Source organism: Ischnura elegans, chromosome 8 (genome assembly GCF_921293095.1).
Source record: "Ischnura elegans chromosome 8, ioIscEleg1.1, whole genome shotgun sequence".
NCBI lineage: Eukaryota > Metazoa > Arthropoda > Insecta > Odonata > Coenagrionidae > Ischnura > Ischnura elegans.
Genome location: NC_060253.1, coordinates 114,498,890 through 114,518,232, shown reverse-complemented (window position 1 = coordinate 114,518,232; position 19,343 = coordinate 114,498,890). Strand labels below are relative to the sequence as shown.

The window sequence follows — 19,343 nt, the reverse complement described above, 5'->3', positions numbered from 1 at the left end:
TCCTGTATCTGCGACGATGTTTCAGCGATGATGATGCCCAGGCGATGCTCGCCCGGGCGACCACCATAGTGAAGCCAAAAAGCAAATGCAGGAAGATACAAAAATGGAGAAGGATTTACGTCAGTGCTGCTATTGTTGTCGATGAAGACAGGAACTCGTATTTATGCCATAGCTTGGTATTCCCATCGTAAAAAATGACCCAGATATGATACGCTAAAATTTTTTCGTGTAGGAATTGTGAGCTCTAGGAGCCGATATTCACTTTTTACATTGTTTCTCATGGGATATTATGTTTCGATAAACGTCATTTCGTTTATCGTCACATTGTTCAGGAACGGTAAGTGACGTTAAACGAGGACTCACTGTACATGGAATTATGAGGGTATTTTGTTCTCACCAGGCATTTACTTTAATCCTGGTATTGAGGCTGGTGTACTTTTGCATATTATTTACTCAAATACACCTCTCTCCTCTTTCTGATTAAACATGTTTTATTGACTACGTACTTAGGGGTGATCCAGGGTAAGCATGAATCAAGTCATTCTATTTGTCTAATTTCGAGATTATTCTCATAAATAAATTGTTTTTTTTTTTTTTTGAGGCATCCCAATCACAGGCAAAGCTTAAACAAAGGGTCAATAATTTGTTCTTTGGAATGCCTTAGAGTTGGATTAGTACACTTGATTAAACGGATAAGATATAATTATTATTATCAGCAAGTACTGCTTGATTGTAAAGAATTTCAAAGATAGCACACATCACAAATGCAAGGCCTTCCGAGAAACATGTGAATAAATGACGGTGCAGAAATTGGCAACAGAAATGTGTATCACATCACCTGCTTGCAAGGAATTTGCTTCGCCAGACCTCACACTGACTGGCAAGCCACTCGGTTTGCTCCCGATGCGTGGAGAGTCGCCTTGCTGACGAGAGGAGTGCACGCGACAGGTGTGCCTTGTCCTCCGTGAGATTGTGTACTCTGCTCTCCAGGTCCTCACCAACTGCAGCAACGAGCAGAGTCTTCAGCTCACCATTAACCTCAAAGACAAAAGAAAACAAAATGCCCAAATCAAAATCAATGCAAGTCAAAACTAAGGCAGATTTTCAGCCAATGATAAGAGTGGAGTAAAGAAATCAAGCCCGGAGAAAGCAAGTGAATACTATTGTGCACTTAAGAAAGTTTGTTATCAAAATATCCTGAAGAAGCCTCATAATCAAACACTTGAACATTATAATGTAGACGTCTGCCTCATCTATGCCAGAGTCTACTTCTGGGTCAGCAGATGAAATTGGCAGATGTTGGAGGCAATATTTTGGGATTCCCGTATTCTGGAGGAGTCCTTAGGCATTGCCCAGTAAATGCCATCTCCCGCCAACTTTCACTCAGATCGCTGTGGAATCGAATGCATACTCGAGCTTTGAATAGATTAAGACTGTGGCTGAGCTCCTCTGCTAACTGTCTCTGCCTATCCATGTCAGAGTTCAAGGTCAACTGCTGAGAATGATTTAGGGATTTGTGCGACTTTGGACCTGCATTCAGTTTCAAAGCTGCTTTTACTTACGTAGCAGGTTAAGATGGTGAAAAGTGCCCCCTGATACTTTGAGAAATAAAAAATATACACTTAAAGTGCATCCAAAATTATGTGTTTCCCCAAAGTTTCAGTTTTAAAAACTCAACAATAAAAAAAAACCCAAAAAAATTGAAAAATGATTTTTAGTTTTTAACCTTATCTCCAGTTTTTATCTTTGTAAAATCGTTTTCTCGATTTTAAAGTGTGTTTACAATTACGTTCTACCATCCCAAAAACATATATTTTTTTCGGCATGTCTATTGTTTTCTAAAATTTTTAATTTAATTTTGAAATTTTCAAAACCTATGTAAAAATTCAGTTATTGGTCCAAAAATTTTGAAACAAAATCAGGATGGTAGAACGCAATAGTAAATACACTTCAACCCTTTTAGTGCGGTGCACCGACATACCGGTTTCTACCGCTCGGCCGAAAAGTGTGGCGCACCGATATATCGGCTTTTACGTTATTGTTGTTAAATTTGAGGACATTGAAATAAAAAAACTTATACATCAGTAAACGTATTAAAATGTTGTGGTTATGAACCAATTTAATCTCATTAATTAAAAAAAAACTGCTTGAAGATATCTAAAGAATTAACTTATAAAAATTAAGAAATGTTTATTTTTCCTAGTTGCTACATTTTATTAAAATACCCTCCACATTTTTCGACTGTACCCCGGGATAGCACTAAAAGAGTTAAAATCATGAAAACGAAAAAAAAAATGAAATAAAAACTGAAGATATGGCTAAAAAACTAAAAATCGTGTTTCAATTTTTTTGGGGTTATTTTCCATTGTTGAGTCTTGAAAACTGAAACTTTGGGGAAACACATAATTTTGGATGCACTTTAAGTGTATCTTATGTATTATTTCTACTGTATAGATATAGATACCTTTTTCTTAACTTATACGCAACCAAACTCCACAAATGAAGAACCAAAATGCACAGAATATATCAGAGAACATGCGACGGCATATCTCACTTCCTAAATATTGCTATTGTTTCCTAAAATTGGTTTTTAAATAATAAAAAAAAAAAAAAAAAAACTGTAAATATTCCTGACGTTAACGGTGCACAAACTGATACATTTCTTCATTTGCAACAATATCTCGCATTGTTTAAATAACTTTTATCAAAATGCGGCTGATTCCACATTCCAGTCTCCTGTTGATACGTAAGTATGAGTCATCATGTGCGTTTGACAGAAGATAGTGTAATTACTTCCAATGTTGTGTTTAAAGAGGTCCTCTGACCTCAATTTGTACATGAACATTCCAATTAAATTTGCATATAAGACCGTGCCTTTTTTTCTACATTTTAAAATTAGAAACGTGCCTATCCCTCTGTGGACCTGCATTGAAAAGAGCGGGGGAAGCCCGCTGGGAGCAGGTCAGCACGCTCGTATTTTTTATTTCTCAAAGTATCAGGGGGGGGCATTTTTCACCATCGATATACTCAACGATTCGTCATTGTGTGTACTTGACCAATGCTTTCTGATTATTCGGCCAGAGTGAGTGTGTGGGCTTGCCACCCCTTTCTTCATTAAAAAAATGTGCAATGGGAAAGGACTCCCTCCCTGTCCAGGGCTCAAAACTAGGACGGATCGGAAAAATCGATTTTTTTCAAATCCATCTGGCCCAATGAAAAAAAGTTGTGGGACTGATCAAAAATAAGGCCTGAAAAATTTGAGACCTCTAGGTGAACCCCTGACCCTATATGTTATGTTTTTTATAAAATATTTTATGGTCATTCCCTATACACTTTGCCGAGTTACTGTCCTCTGGACTGGAACATAAATTTCGTGCATTTTGACGTATCTGCCACCGTTTAGCCACAAAATACCAAATTTGAGTCTGCAAAGAAAATATTCCAACGACCACTGTGCATCATGGCTAAGAGAGCGGCAGACCGCTCCCGTCCCCCCCTCCCCGTTCGCTTCTCCCCCTCCCACACCTCGAATACAGCAAAACTCATCCCACGTGTGCTGCTAGGAGGGCGTTCATCTTTGATAATATAAATAGGAAGATGGTAGAAGGTTGAAGGAAGATGGAAGGAAGGATGTGTTGTGAGACGACTTGTCCCTTATTTGGTGCCTCGTCGGCATTTAACAAATCAATGTCATTGACTTTTAGAGAAGTGATGAAATATTTTCAGATCCGAGAATGCACGAAAGGGCCTACGGTCTATGAAGAGGCCTCTCAAGTGGCTATAAAGGTGTGCGAACTATGTTGACGCGCTTCTCTTCCATTATGTCTGTGACTAAATGGACTTTGCTGTACCACAGAAAGTACTAAAACCTACAGAAAATGCAACTAGGCCAAAAGAAGGATTACATTGAAAAAGAAAACTCAAACACTTTAAAAGGAACATTTGAAATTATGCGATATTTGCGAGTGTAAGTGCAAGAATATAAAGAACAAGCATAAGGTTCCCCTAATGAAGACGCATTTTGAGAGACAAATGGACGAAACGTAAGATGATTACCAATGGATTGAATCCTAAAGAAACACGACAAATGAGGAAAAAGAAAGGAATCTTCGGAGAGCGTTGAGTCAACATCGTCAACTCTTGCATGGGAAACTAGTATCAAAAATTTTCTTCATCAGTATATCCAAAGAAAATTAAACTGACAAGAATTCAGCTGATTTGTATCTCTACGTTCCTCATGAAAAAAAACATTAAGGACTAACTCAAACTGGAACTTCTGCAGGGAAAATGCATCTGCCAACTGTGATAGAGGTATATGCAAGAACCAAGCAACAGCAATCATCGTCCCTGCAACTTTAGCTGATGCAAAAATCATAACTTTGTAAGATGCATCAAAGGTAGGACACCAGAATTACTTATGTAGACAGAAAAAGATGCTAATTACTATGAATACGAAAAGAGAAGTATCAAAGGGTGTCATCAAAGGGCTCCATTTTGATGGAATGAAAGACTTCACTTTTGTCTGATGAAATAAGGCAAGAGGAGTTACCAATCCAAGTTTAGAGGGGAATGTGTGGTGTAAGTTGAAGAAACAAAGTCCCGTCGGAGGATTAGCAAAAGTTATAAAATCAGTGATTCTCGATTCCTTTCCGAGTAAAAGTAGATACACAAAATTAAAAAGGATTTGAATATGATGGTACCAAGTGAATACCGCCCAAAAACGAGGCATCGTCCCTCTGCTACAAGCATAATTCCAACATCCCTTGCAGTGAGGGTAAACTCTTCTCGGGATTCCCACCGGGTTAATTTTTCCACAATGGCCAACGTTTCAAGCTCCGACTTGGGGCTCATCCTCAGTGCTAAATGTTGTTGAATCTCGAGAAGAGTTTATCCCCATCATTCGCCGTGAAAGCATCAAATCATATTTTATCCCTTGCAGTGGTCTATTTGCCAATTGCACTAAGTTGACTTAGCATTGCAACATAAAAATTGGGAGGGCCCAAAATTGAGGATCTATATGACAAGATACTTCAAGAATGACTCAACCATGATGTTGTACGGCTTGAACCTATATCATTTAAATTGTCTCCTGAAATTACTTAAATATGCTGAGCACTGATCAGCAGTATCTTTTGGAAATTTTCCATATGTTGTACATAAGAATTCACTATGAAAATTAAGAAAAAAAAGTTCATGTCCACCAGAAATCCAAACGCCATTTAATACGTATTAAAAATGTTTATATGCCCTTTTGGTTTTTAGTAAAGATGGTGCTGTAAATTTGTGGAGGCTCTTTAACTGGTTGAGAATCCTGCTGGAAGAGCTGAAAGCAGTTATATACCCCGTCATTCAAAGGAATGGATTTTTTGGCCACCCTGACAATATATGCACTACTTGCAATGTACATAATAGCTGATGAGTGCGAGGAGGTGAGACCAGATGGAAAAATATTAAAGGCACGCGAGAACATGCCTTGGTGACCAATCCGAGATTTTTTTAATAGCTGCATTTTAATATCGACATAAAAGACTACCCGCTGATGATAATTTGGGGAGAAACCATGATACCTCCGGTTATATCTGACCTTGGCACTGTGGAAATTCAAAAATCGTTTGAGAAACAAAAATCTTTGAAGCTAAATATTCCTTCTAATATACATGCAGTTGAAAGATTTGTGAAAGAGGTCACCCAAACTTTGTTGACAGCAGTGAAAGATGTGGAATGACACTGACATAAGAGATACAGACTGTAAAGCAGATAATTGAGTAATTTTTTCTTGATTTTCCTCCACAGATGATGCTGAAACATCAAATATTAGTTAGACTTACAAAGAAAGACGCAATAAGTGTGAATTTTGGTGCATTTGGGGCGTGGGAGAGGCGAGCAGGGAAGGGACGCGAGCGGCCTTCACCCAAAATCCATTTAGTCACAGCTGTCGGACAATACCGGAATAGAAGAGGTTATCCAAAGTTCGCACACCTTTATAGCCACTCAAGAGGACTTTTTATAGACCGTAGGCTACTTTCCTGTGTTCTCGGATCTAAAAATATTTCATCACTTCTCTAAAAGTTGGTAACATCGATTTGTTTAATGCCAACGGGGTGCCAAATAAGGGACAAGTCGTCTCACTATGAATCCTTTAAAACCTCCTACCATCTTCTGATTTACATCTTCAAAGATGAATGCCCTCACCACATAAGAAATGCATACAGACTGGAATAGAATGCATTACTCAGGCTGAGGAGGGTTGAGTGGTAAAATGTTTCCAAGAGAAGCCGTGAAAGTTTCATCTGAGGGAATCTCCAATTCGAATCATGTAAATCAAAGGCAATTAACTAATCAATCCACATTACCTGGGCCTGGAATTTCAGTTGAGCTTCTAGTTGGCCCCTCTCGTCTTTCAGCTGGGCAATCAGACCCTTCATTTGCTTGCAATCTTCTTCCCATCCATCACTAAACACACCTTCACTGTGCAAAATGCTGTCTAAGACAGATTCATTCTCCACCTAAAACATAAAAAGGATGCTGCCATCACCTATCAGCCACATATTGGCTTGACGTTCACCTTAAAACACAACATTCCATGAACAAACAGCCCATGAACAGAACACCTTGTGCACGGCTCCAGCACAGTTGTGAATATGTGGCTTTCAAATTCAATCCAGAGCTAAAATTACTACGGAGGCCTCCATGGTGATTAACCCTTTCCGCGCGGCTGGACGTGAATTCACGTCCAGCGATTCCTAGCTAATGGCGGCCCGACGTGAATTCACGTCCCATACCCGGCGGCTTTAATAGCGGCACCACTGCGTCCAAGTCGTTCGTAGGGGCTTTTGCGGGCTCACAGCCGTCAGTTACACTCCTACCATCGCTTGGGGAAGGTCAGTTCTTCTTGCTGGGATGAATATTACGGTCGAAGACGCTTTCACTTGGAGGTACGTAAACATTTTTTTTCCTTGTTCTATTTCATTTTCTGTTGTAAATATGCGTGATTTGCCTTTTATTTACCGAATTGTGTGTTGATGTATGTGTTATAGATATGTATTTTGATAACTAGGTTTATGTTTTTCAAGTTAAAAGAAAATGAAAATTTTCAGTTAATTTTTTTTTTCGACTTTTACGGCGATAAATTGTCGTTATCCAAAATATTCTTCGAATATTCCTCACTAACTAGCGATGAAATATGGCGATGAAGCATTGAATGCATTTTTTAATCATTTATTGTGCATAGATCCTATTTTTATTTTAAACACCCATGTGCCGTGTATTCATTATTTCTTCTTATTACTCCCTGCACAAGATACTGCAGCAGCAAATAATCGATTGCAGAATTCAGAAGCTGTAAATATCCCGATCCTGTGTTTTGATCTTCTTTGTTTCCTTCGTCTCCCTTCAATTTGGGTGAGTCAATGAGTAATTATGTTATACTTTTTTTGCTTCGAAATATTATTTTGCGAAACGTAGCTATTTTCTATTTTTGCTCAAGTAACATTTTCATTTATTTTATTTTTCAAATGACACTTATACGCTCCTAAATTTTTATATTTAATCCTCGGACCAGTGCATTACAAATTCATGCATAAATTGTTAATTTTTCTTCGTAAACTCGTTCTATTACTAGTAAGTATAAGCATATAATGCCTTCATTACTGAAGGATGAAAGTGCTGTTGCTGTTATTTGTGATTAATTACCACTATCATAATGTTGTAAACAAATAAAAGAAACGATATCAAAGAACATTTTGTATTCTTGTTAAAATTTTGCGGTCCTCGCTTGCTGCGTAACAAAATATCTTTTTTCATTGTGAATGACAATAACTTTGTGTTCTTGGTATCTGCATAATCAGGAAATCAAGAAAAATAATTATCCGTGGAAGTGTTGTCATTCCCGTTAGAGATTTGGCTGTTCAGGAAAGGATGTTTTGAAAGTTGGCGTTGAAGTGATCGCTAGCAATATCTTTAGTAGTCTTCGACATTTCACTCTTTTCAGATACCTTTCACTCTCTCCGCATATTCTTTTGTTTGATCAGTTGCCGGGGTGCCGCGCGACCTTCTTGGCCCTGCTTTCGGAAGTTTCGTAGACACAAAGAGGGTTTATTGCCACGTGAAAAGCATTAGGGATGAGGGTGTTGGGGCGGAAGAACCCTCAAGCAGGATGGCGTCAGAGGATATTTTCTTATTATGAAGCAGAGTTCAATGGACTACCGACTGGCTCGGGGATTCCCTCTGATAATATTTCGGAATGCATTTCATCTCCCGGCGGTAAATAGCTCTGCCCATGCTCTGTGTAAAACGGGACGGCCGCTGGTCTCCGGGTACCTGCAGGTCCGACCCTTATAATCCTCCGCAGGCAAACACCCTACCCCGGCCTATGACAATGGGAGTGGAGTAGATTTGAGTTATTCTTCGGCATTTAATAGCATAGCGATACCAGCTAAATGTTTTCTAATGAATGCTATACATACCATATTAGAAAGTGTTTTTAAAATGATGGAAAACGACACCAAACTCGCCATAGTTTTTTTTATAAATAAACAAACATCATTTTGCTATTTTCGCTAATTTATTCATTCATCATTGAACCAATATGTTACTAAAATCAGGTCTTCCTTTTTTTAATCGAGATCTTATAAATAGTGGAAAATTATATTATTATCCAAAATGTTTTTTTAGTCCATAAAAGTATGCCATCATACTATGCTTTCATTTATCATGTTTCAGAATGGTTAAAACTCGGGGAGGAAAAAAAAGAGGTGTGGAGCAATCCACCCTTAGGGAGAGTCCTCAACCCTCGACTTCTCAAGTCAGTCCCCCGCGTACTCCTGATCCTCAGGATATTACGGAGGACATTCCTCCACCGAAGTCGAGGAGAATGGCAGCTTCGGGAGTAATAACCTCCACGGAGGAACTCCGGAGGCTGCTGACACTGTTGTGAATAAGCTAATGGAGGTTCACCTTGATGCTGGCCATTCATTATTTATGGATAACTATTACAACAGCGTCAATTTGGCCCACCAATTACTGGAGCGGAAGACCTATTGTACCGGAACTTTGAGAACTAACCGAAAGGGTAATCCTCCCCAAATTAATTCAAAAAAATTTAAGAAGGGGGAAGTTGTGAATGCCTACACTGATGACAGTGTCTGCGTCATGAAGTGGAAAGACAAGAGAGAAGTACTGATGATCAGTTCGCAGTATAGCGGCGAAATGATCGATGTCCCCCGCCGAAGGGGAGGGGGAACCATTCCCAAACCCGAGGCAATTGCAAGATACAACGAGGCGATGGGGGGCATTGATCACACTGATCAGATGATGTCCTATTATCCAATTGAGCGAAAAACTCTCAAGTGGTACAAGAAGTTGGGCATTCACATCTTCCACCTTCTCCTCCTCAATAGCTATTATTTGAATAAGAAATTACATCCCAGATATTCATTTTATGACTTTCGGCTTTCGGTAATCAAATCTTTACTTTCACCTGATTTCACTCGCCCTTCAGGCCCTTCCCCATCAGTCCCTTCCAGAGGCGTAGGATTATCAAGGCATTTCCCTCACACCCTTCCAATTGACGAAAAAAGCAAGAGAAACAGAACGGTGCAAAGAAGGTGCCGGGAATGCAGGAGAAGGGGATAAGAAAAGACACAACGTTCTTTTGCCCTTCTTGCGAGGGACACCCTCCCCTCGGCGTCGACACATGTTTCATGGCTTTCCATGAAAATATGCGATTGTAAATATTTGTACATAATAATTTCAATGATGGAAACTGTATTTTTTTATTTGTGTATAGTTAATATGTTTTCTTGCTCTGCAGTCTGATGAAGCTGTAATTTCTGTTCTATTTTTACGTTTTTGAATTTGTAAATAGTATTGTAAAAGGATTTTGTGTTTATTTGGAATTTGTGCGATTGCATTTTGTGTATATTATTTATATGTTTAGCGCTATGTAAAAATAAATTATACTTGTTTTAAAAGTTTTTTTTTCATTTATAAATCCTGCTAGAAACTGTGTTAGTTCTTTCTGCAAAATTTCGTAACGAAATTTAAAAAAATATTAGATTCAAATGTCAAAATAGCATACAACATATTTCATTCTATTATTTCACAGGACAGAAGAACGAGTGCGGGAAATAGCTATTTAGCCGTTGTAGTTTTAGCAGATCGCGTTTTTAGCAGAAAAATATCAGCATTTGCAAAATAATTACAAAATTGATAAATTATGACTCTATGGAATTTTAAATAAAAATAAGACTTCATATTGCATTACTATATTTGAAAGGCTTTGCATTTTTTCTCAGCAAAAGGGGTAGCTAAAAACTTAGGAGAGATATATGGTCGTAAAGGGGCGTTGATACTACCCTGCACAACTCAGAGCGGCCTCAAGCGTATGGCTGAGGACGTGAATTCACGTCCGTTGAAAAAATTTAAATTTTTAGCATTAAAAAAATTTTTTTTTTTAATTCCTGAAGAATAATTGTTTCTTAGGTGCAGTATTACTGAAAAACCCAAAAAAATGCATTCAGTCAGGGAAAAGCCATACAAAAAATAGCCTCAGCGTTGAAAGGGTTAAATTGATGATTGGTTAATGGGTTAATTCCGTGTCGACTCATTTTTGGCAGACGCCAGTTTCGGGTGCGAAACTATCGTCCGCCAAAAATAAATTGACGTGGAATTCACCCAGAAACCTATCATCAATTTAATCAGTCCAGAAGCCTCTGTAGTAATTTTATCCACCTCTATGGGGAGGAGATTTTCAAGAGTAGTAGAAGATTTGAGAAGCTGAGGAAGAAGACATTGAAACTTCTGTCTTCTTTGGCTTTTCTCAAGAGATGCAGAGCACGATATGTACCATCTTTCCTCAACATCAAGCATCCTATCCAGTTCAAGAAGCCGATGAGAATTCTCCACTCACTACGAGTTTTGCTCCTCTGAGAGAATAATGGCAGTACACAGGCAGTGCTCTTCACTTCTGTTCGACAGAACTCTACCACCTTCACCTTGAGCTTAGCAACAAATTGAGACCATACGAATTTATAGACATTGGAGAGAGAATTACCTTCCAATCATCCTTCACCACCTTTACAGCCATGAGAGAGAAGCAGTTAAAGAAGTTCAAAAATTTGGTCAAAAAGTAACGTCCTTCGCCCCAATCCACCTTCAATGAAACAGATCGTGTGTTTGTAAATGTAACTCAGGTGAATCTAAGTGAACCTGCAACCTCAATACGTACTATCCAAAGGACTTAACTTTGCCATTGCAGCAAGAAGTATACCAAAGGAGGAAATTATCACTGGGGTAGAAAATGCTCAATGCAAGCTATGAAAATCAGTGGCCGATGAAATCTGGGAGGTCAGCCTTATAATTCGGAAAGTGAAACCTCCTATACCAAATTTATACTGACAAAGGGAATGCAACCTTGCTCATCTCAAAGGATGACTCCCGGAAGAAGGTTTGCAGTTTGCTTGACAACCCAACCTATCAAGAACTGAAGTCAGATCCAATGACGGAAATCCAGAGGAACATGAAGGACCTCATGAAGCATTCGTCAATACTTCAAGAGTAGGGATGACCACTGCTCCAGTCGGCTCCTAAACCTCCACGACTTTATGGCCTGCCTAAAATTAACAAGGATGGGATACCACTCTGGCCCATTGTAAGTGTAATTGATTCACCAACCCATAAGCTTGCAAAGTATCTAGCCCATAGCCTGCAGCCATTCTCAGGACTAACTGCCACCTATGTGAAGAACTCCTCCCATTTCATCAAAATTATAAAGGAAGCCAAGATTTTGGAAGATGATCTCCTTGTTAGTTTTGACGTGGTGTCCTTGTTCACCAAAAGACCTAATGAAGATGCCATCGAAGTCATTAAGACTCTGAAGGAAAAAGGCCTTCCGAAAGACATTCCAAAAATGGTGGAGTTTGGCCTTTGTATTTGCTATTTCTCTTGGGGTGGGAAATTATATAAACAAACGGACAAAGGGGCATCCATGGGCTCCCCTTTACCACCTGTCATTGCGGATCTCTACATGGAAGAATTTGAACGAAAAGCACTGGATTTTCTCCCTATGAAGGCAAAACACTTTGTGAGATATGTCGACGACACCTTCGTCATATGGCCTCAAGGGACTGATGAACTGAAAAGATATCTTGAGCACCTTAGTAGCCAAAATAGTTCCATTCAGTTCACTATGGAAATGGAAGAAAATAACCAACTTCCCTTCTTGGACGTTCTCGTCAAGAAGAAATCTCATGGCACATTAGGACATTCAGTTCATCATGAGGAAACATATACCAATCGCTGTTAGAATGCCAAATTACACCATCATCCCAGGCAAAAAGCATCAGTCATCAAAACCCTATATCATAGGGCAAATGCCATCTCGGATGCCGATTCAATCGCAAGAGAAAAACTAACCTCCTTACCACACTCCAAGGGAATGACTATGATTGGGAAATGATTTGGAAAATCGTGCGTAAGGAAGAAGAGAAACGAGGTGTGGCCTTTGAGACTGCGAGGGAAGGCCAGCAAAAGGCAAAGGCACACGCTCTCTTGCCATACATCACAGGATCTTCAAAGAGAATTGCTAGAGTTCTCGCCAAACACAATGTTTTGACGAGATTTAAAAGCTTAAAGAAGACCTCTGACCTCCTCCAGAGTGAAAAAGATCGTCACCCACCTGATATCTATGAAGGAGTTTATGACATAATTTGTTCTTGTGATCAATCATACATTGGGCAAACATCTAGATCCCTCAAATGCAGAATACATGAAAATCGTATGGCTACTGTAAAGAAAAATTTCCGCCTTTCTGCGGTTGCTGAGCATGCATGGTTGGACCCGGGCACGTCACTCTGTTCCAAGAATCAAAAATCATCACAAGAGAGAATAAATATTTCCCTCGGCTGATAAGGGAGGCGATAGAAATGGCAAATCATGAAAAGAACTTCAAAAGGGAGGACGGCTATCCTTTAGCCTCATCATTCAAACGGCTCTTCCAACAATGGAATTCAAACCAAGAAAATCAGCGTGCTCCAGACATATTATCATTCATAGCCCTGAATAAGGAATACATCAAATTGTTGGCAAACAATTTGCATATTATTCTCAGACCTATACTCCGAGAAGTAAAACATCATTGGCATTATTGTAAATGCTTCCTGTACAGTCAGCGGCACTGACTCCATGGGGCCCGAGCCCCCTCAATAATTCGTTATGGGCGTGAGGAAAAAATGTGTCAGGCTTGTCGATTTTCCCCAGAGTGTCCAGATATCGAGATTCAAGTAATCAGGATTCTAAAGTTGATCATATGACTCTTCTAAAATGCTTAAAAAACTTAAAACTCACTACTTATAAAATTTCCTGGGGCAAGATCCCCAGTTTGGGGCCCCCCCAATATTTTTTTGTAAGTCGGCACCCCTGTGTACAGTTAAAAGAATGCTTCATGAACATCTGAAAACACCTCATGAACAGCACGGAAATACCCCATGAACAGCTTCTTTGAATGGTTTGTGACATTTAAATGGGGCAAAATACAGTCTGTGAACGGTTCCCTGACAGTTCATGAACACTTCAGGAACAGATTATGAACACCTAGTTGAAAGATTCCTGTACGGTTGGAGAACGCTTCATGAACAGCTGAGAAACGCCTCAAGAATGGCTTATTTGAATGGTTCGTAACGCTTCATTTGGGCCAAAATACGGTCTATGAACAGTTCACCAACAGTTCATGAACAGGTTATGAACACTTCTGGAACAGTTCGTGAACAGCTCATTTTCACCAGGGATCCCACATCAAAAGGGCCCTTGGATTTTAGAGGAACTCATAAAAAGTCATACATTTTTGAACGATTCGAAATGGAATGTAAAATTTTAGCATCAAGGGGTCTATAAAGTTAATGCGAGATGGAAATGTGAGTATGGCCCCTGCAGTGCCATAAAAAAAATATTGCATGGTGATTTTTGTTTCCTGGGTTCATTAAGGAACATTTCCACCTGACTTTAAATAAATTAGGTAATATGGAACAGTGCGATAATAAATAAACAAGTACATTGAGAGAGTAAATTTGATTCGAAGATGGTCAAACTTTTTCATCATGTGCTCACTTTTCCTATTTTTCTTTTGAGGAGATTTTTTACGAGCAAATGGATGGGGTCGCAATGGGTTTGTCATTATCACCGGTGATAGCTAATTTCTTCATTTTGAGAGAAAAGCCCCCGATACTGCTCCCTGCCATCCGAAATATTTTTTCAGATATGCGGAAGATTCCTTTTCAGTTTGGCCACATGGTACGGCTGCATTGCAGGAATATTTAAAACATATGAACAACCAACACCCGAGCATCACCTTTACCTTGGAGGTAGAAGAGAACGGCCGACTTCCTTTCCTGGACATCCTAATGCATAGGAAAGTAGATAGAAGCCTAGGTCATTCCGTTTATAGGAAGCTAACGCAAACTGATCTGTATCTCAACGGACAGAGCCACCATCCATCCATCGCAGAAGGCCGTTGTATTATCTACCTTGGTCCATCGAGCCAAGTAAATATCAGATAATGTAAGCATCTCAGCCGAGTTAGACCACCTTAAACAAACATTTTTACGGAATGGCTATGGAAAACAAGAAATTTTTAAGGCCCTAAGTAGATTCAACATAAAACAAAAGAGTTGCCTGGATGAGCTGCCTGAAAAACCGCTGTCCAAAGCCTTAATCCCCTATGGGTCAACCATATCTGGTAAGATTCACCACATTCTACGACGGTATAACATCAAAACCATCCATGTGCCCCCACCTAAATTAAGGCACCGCTTGGTGAGGGTGAAAGATCCGATCGGCCTGAAGATACCGTGGGTTTATGGAATACCTCATGAATGTGGTAAAATATATGTGGGGGAGACAGGCTGAACGATTGAGACGAGGCTAAAAGAACACCAAAGATTTTTCACATTAGCGCAACCAGAAAAGTCGGCTGTGGTGGAACACAGCATCAATGAAGACCATGCTATTAGATGGGAAGATACAAAAACCCTTTGCCACACACAGCGTTACTGGGACCGCATAATTAAGGAAGCAATAGAGAACCGCCTCAATCCCAAAAATTTCAATTGGGACACCGGCTTTCATCTTAGCAATACATGGAGACCTGTAATCAGATATGGTAATCAGATATGTATGAAAAACATAAGGGATGAACGTGAAGAATTTCAAAAGACCTACAGCCAATCGGACGACACCTGAGCCGCATTGTTGTACTCGGTAAACGGTCGAATCGGTTCAGTGTGAAATTAGACTTTCAAAGAGTAACACGGCCTTGAAGATGGGAGAAAGACTTTAGTCGTCTGTCGAAACGTTGGCTTATATAAAAGCATTAACCTGGTAGGAAACCCGAGAAATATTCGTCAGAAATACATTGAGCATCTTGTGCTACAGAACTGAAGGGATAATTCCCAATTTTCAATTGCCCATTATAGACACTTGGGAGATACATGGCTCCAGGAAACCTGACCTCTATTCATAACAAAATGAATGACCTAATGAATTTATGAGCCATTTGGTGAGTTCCATTTGGATAACGTATAGGGTGATCAGGTGTGGAATGACCCTTTAACCACCTGTACATATGTATTTCCTTCCTTTATTATCCTTAACACTCACACTGATGATAACATGTATGCCTGCATGTTCTCCCTGTGTCATGGCATATTTACTATTTCTCTTCATTTTGCCAAGGTTGCTTTTTAGTGGAATGAGGAGTTAGAGAATAGGGTAGTTTCCTTAAATTTAAAAAAAACTAAGGGCATTGATTGTGATTAACCACCATTGATGTATTCATAATAAACAAATTATTTGGTTTTATAAATAACGGTTTAGACGAATGGCAATACATAGTCATTTTTAACCACATTTGAAAAAGGCCACATTGGCAGCCATGCGATGCCACTCCACGTGACGTCACAGGGACTTAGGAGTGGATTGGAGTTTTACATCGTCTGAGATTACCAATGCATGCATGAGGCACAGAGCTGAGGGAAACATCTGTTAATAATCAGGTATTAAAATTGTTTCCTTTGTTTGATAGGGTATTAATAATCCTTATTTAAGCCAAGCGCTACCTGCTAGCAGGTAACTCTGCTACCTACTAGCAGGGTACTCTGCCACCTGCTGGCAGAATGCATTGTAGCGGCACTCATGGCCTCGCGCCAAGGTGGCCTCACACGACGGCACCTGAAACCAGAATGATGTCATACGAGCTTTTCCCAGGATTCATACTTAGCCTTCGCATTTTCGTGCGCTTGAAAATTTTCTCTTTTCATTGAATTGCAAAAAATAGATATTGTCATTTAAAAATGTAAGAGCGTGAAATGCTTACTCCTTAATAGTAATAGGTAATCTTTTGATTTAGGCAATAAAAAAATAATAGGAAACCACCCTATTGGTTTGTCTATATTATACATGGTGAAATGTGAGGTGTGACTGGAAGTTTAGCATGGCCCACTCGTGGGTTACCACACAGGGTGGCGCCATGCAATCCGCAACTTGGCCCACCACATAACAAAGAGAAAATCTGTCGGCGTAAAACTTCGAGTGAATTTATTTTCTGTATGTTAAACCATCCTATTATCCCCTCCTTACTCCTGACATCACTTCAGCATGGAGTTTTACACTTTAAGTTGAAAAAAATGGCCACAAAATCGAAGACACAAAAAAATAAACAGGCAGATTCAAAATTTCGACCGTTCAGTCTTTCTCGGGAAGGAGACTAGTGGGACTTTATATGACTTCAAGTCTTCTTCCCATTGAAGACTGAGAAACGGTCGAAAATTTTAATCTCCCTGAGTATGTGCTAGTTTTGTGTCTTTGTTTCCATGGCCTCTCTTGGCATTTATTTACATTTATCACCTGAAGTGTCCTTCCAAAGTTATGTATTATACGTAAGTATGTGATAAGTACCACTGAGGCCTTCTAAGGTTAGAATGGACTTTGGGAGTCACTCACTAACTTCATTATTATCGTCAGCTTCACGACCTTTGGAAGACATTTGAGAAGCTTCATTACAAAGGCTGGAAACACTAGAGGACTTTCTGCTCGCGACAGTTCCTCCTCCACATTTATTTTTCACCCTCTTTTTCTCCGGTGGCACAATTGGGTTCACAGCCCCTTTGTAAGGCTCGTATGGTACGAATTTTGGTTCTCGACCTGGGGAAATACAGCAAACGAACGATTTAATGCCTTGTGCTTACATTACATACTCCATTGGGCTGTTAGACATAATAAAAAATATATTTACCTTTTAAGTTGCCGATAAATATTTTTTCTTTCTTCGGCTTAAAAACAGTATGAGGTATAAGACTGATTTTTTCAACCCCTATGTCAGGAGGCGGAGACGTATAAGAACTTTTGTGCTCTTCAGGCCTGTATATCAACTGATCGATGAGTGTATTACGAACAATGTTTTCAGTCTTGGGTTCCGGCTTTTCCATTCCATCCCCACTAGTCCTTAAAGGCGATGAAATTTGATCTTGGTAATCGACTGATTGAAAAAGGTGTAGAGAACGCAATTCAGGTTATTCATTTCAAAATAGGGCAGCTGTAACGAAACTTTTAGATCCACTTACGTCGAAGAGCATTGACAATTCTCGAAATTTTATCCTCTGTGCTCTCCGTAGGGCTTCCGGAAGAATCCATCTTGTGAGTGTCACTCATCACGCTGTAAAAGGAGTACCGACAATTAATTAATATGCGATTTCACTTTCCAAACTTTATGCTCCCATTTGTACAGCCGACAACACGGCCTTTTGTTTATTAGGCCATGCCCCGTTTACACCACGATCGTCGCGACGTTGATCGCGACTACTGCACGTTTACACATCTAAAAGTTACCATCGTTACCATCGTAACTCAGTGCTGCCCTCGTTGTGGAATTGTGTCATTTAACAACTGACGACGACACTGCGTGAGAAAATTGAAATCCTGGAAATTAACCTGGATCCGCCCAAAATAATTTTTTTGAGATTAATAATTCATATTCTAGGGGAATGGTAAGGGTCTCATTTTTACTACATTCTGAAAATATTTCGTTGATCGGTTGTGTAGTTTCCGAGATACAGGCTGTGACATAAATGTCACATTGGGCGGATCTGTTGTCTTTTGGTGCAAGGCAATATTTCCCCAGAAAAAGCAAATATTTTTCGCTTTTGAGCTCCACTGTTCATTTAAATGATAAAAAAACACTAGAAAAACATATTATTATTACGTACACTATTTTCAAGCTTTTGTTTAAATTTAAAGTAAATTGTTTAAAAATTTAGCAATAATTTTCAGAGTTCCATTGCCCGCGATTCATAAATTTTTCGATGTAAATTGTGATTTTTTAAGGTCTAGGAGTGTTTTGGATTTTTTCAATGCTATTTCACAAGTTTGGGGTATATTTAAATTAATAATGTTTATATTATAAACTTGTCAAATACACATAAAGAAAAATTATTTTAAATTTATGTAAAGTTTTCGGCAGTAGTGTTATGAAATTACAGAACCCTGAATTGGCACAATCAATGGATTTGTAGAAGGTACATTTAAATAATATTTTTACATGGCTAATAAGTAAAACAGTTGAAAATGCATTTCCCAGTTTTGGAAAATAAATAGAAAAAATATATACATGTTTGAAAAATATTCTCACAACATATAAGTGTGTAATACAGTATAAAATTGAATTAAATTTGAATCAATTTGTTTCATATAAACTAAAGATTGCTTTAGAGTTCAATGCCGGCGTATACGTACCATTTTGAGTGGTAAGTAGTAAAGCAATATTTGTCCATATTACATGCATCGCATGCAGTGCATTTGATGGAAGTGCAATGTTCTCCAGCACGGCGACGCAATCTTTTGAGACTAATTGATCATTAGCATCGTAACATATTTCACTGTCTGCCTCTGTAGAAAATGAAGTAGTACGGCGGCTATCCCAGCCGGCACAGCCCATACCGCATCTATATGTGAAGTGGATGCAATGCGTGACAGAATGCGCTAGGTACCAAATATCCTTCTGCCATCCTTTGCTAGTTGCGCCTATGAATGCCATATTTTTCATGATGTGGTTTAATACTTAAAAATATCTGCAAGTCCTCGCATTAATTATTATAAAATTTCAAGAACTATTATTATTATAATTATTCATTGTATTCAAGATTTTCACGGACATACGGTACTACCAATGACTACAGCAGTAGGTATGGACTTGGTGTTTGGTAGCCATATTTCCCTATCTCGACGTGTTGGAGCCTCGTAGATTGAGTGTTGTGTTGGGCGTGTTTTATAGTGATATTTTTAATTCTGACCATTGC

At 39.1% G+C, this 19,343-nt stretch overlaps 1 protein-coding gene across 1 annotated transcript in view; it reads right to left on the bottom strand.

The window, feature by feature from the left end:
- Positions 1-17,880, bottom strand: part of LOC124163452 (golgin-45) — a 56,844-nt gene extending 38,964 nt beyond the window's left edge. The window contains exons 1-5 of the mRNA XM_046540371.1: positions 17,613-17,880; positions 17,285-17,527; positions 16,997-17,193; positions 6,354-6,506; positions 839-1,038 (exon numbers count right to left, since the gene is read on the bottom strand). Of these exons, the coding sequence (XP_046396327.1) occupies positions 839-1,038; positions 6,354-6,506; positions 16,997-17,193; positions 17,285-17,527; positions 17,613-17,700 (881 nt within the window). The 5' untranslated portion in view covers positions 17,701-17,880. The remainder of the gene's footprint in view (positions 1-838; positions 1,039-6,353; positions 6,507-16,996; positions 17,194-17,284; positions 17,528-17,612) is intronic.
- Positions 17,881-19,343: the final 1,463 nt, after the last annotated feature.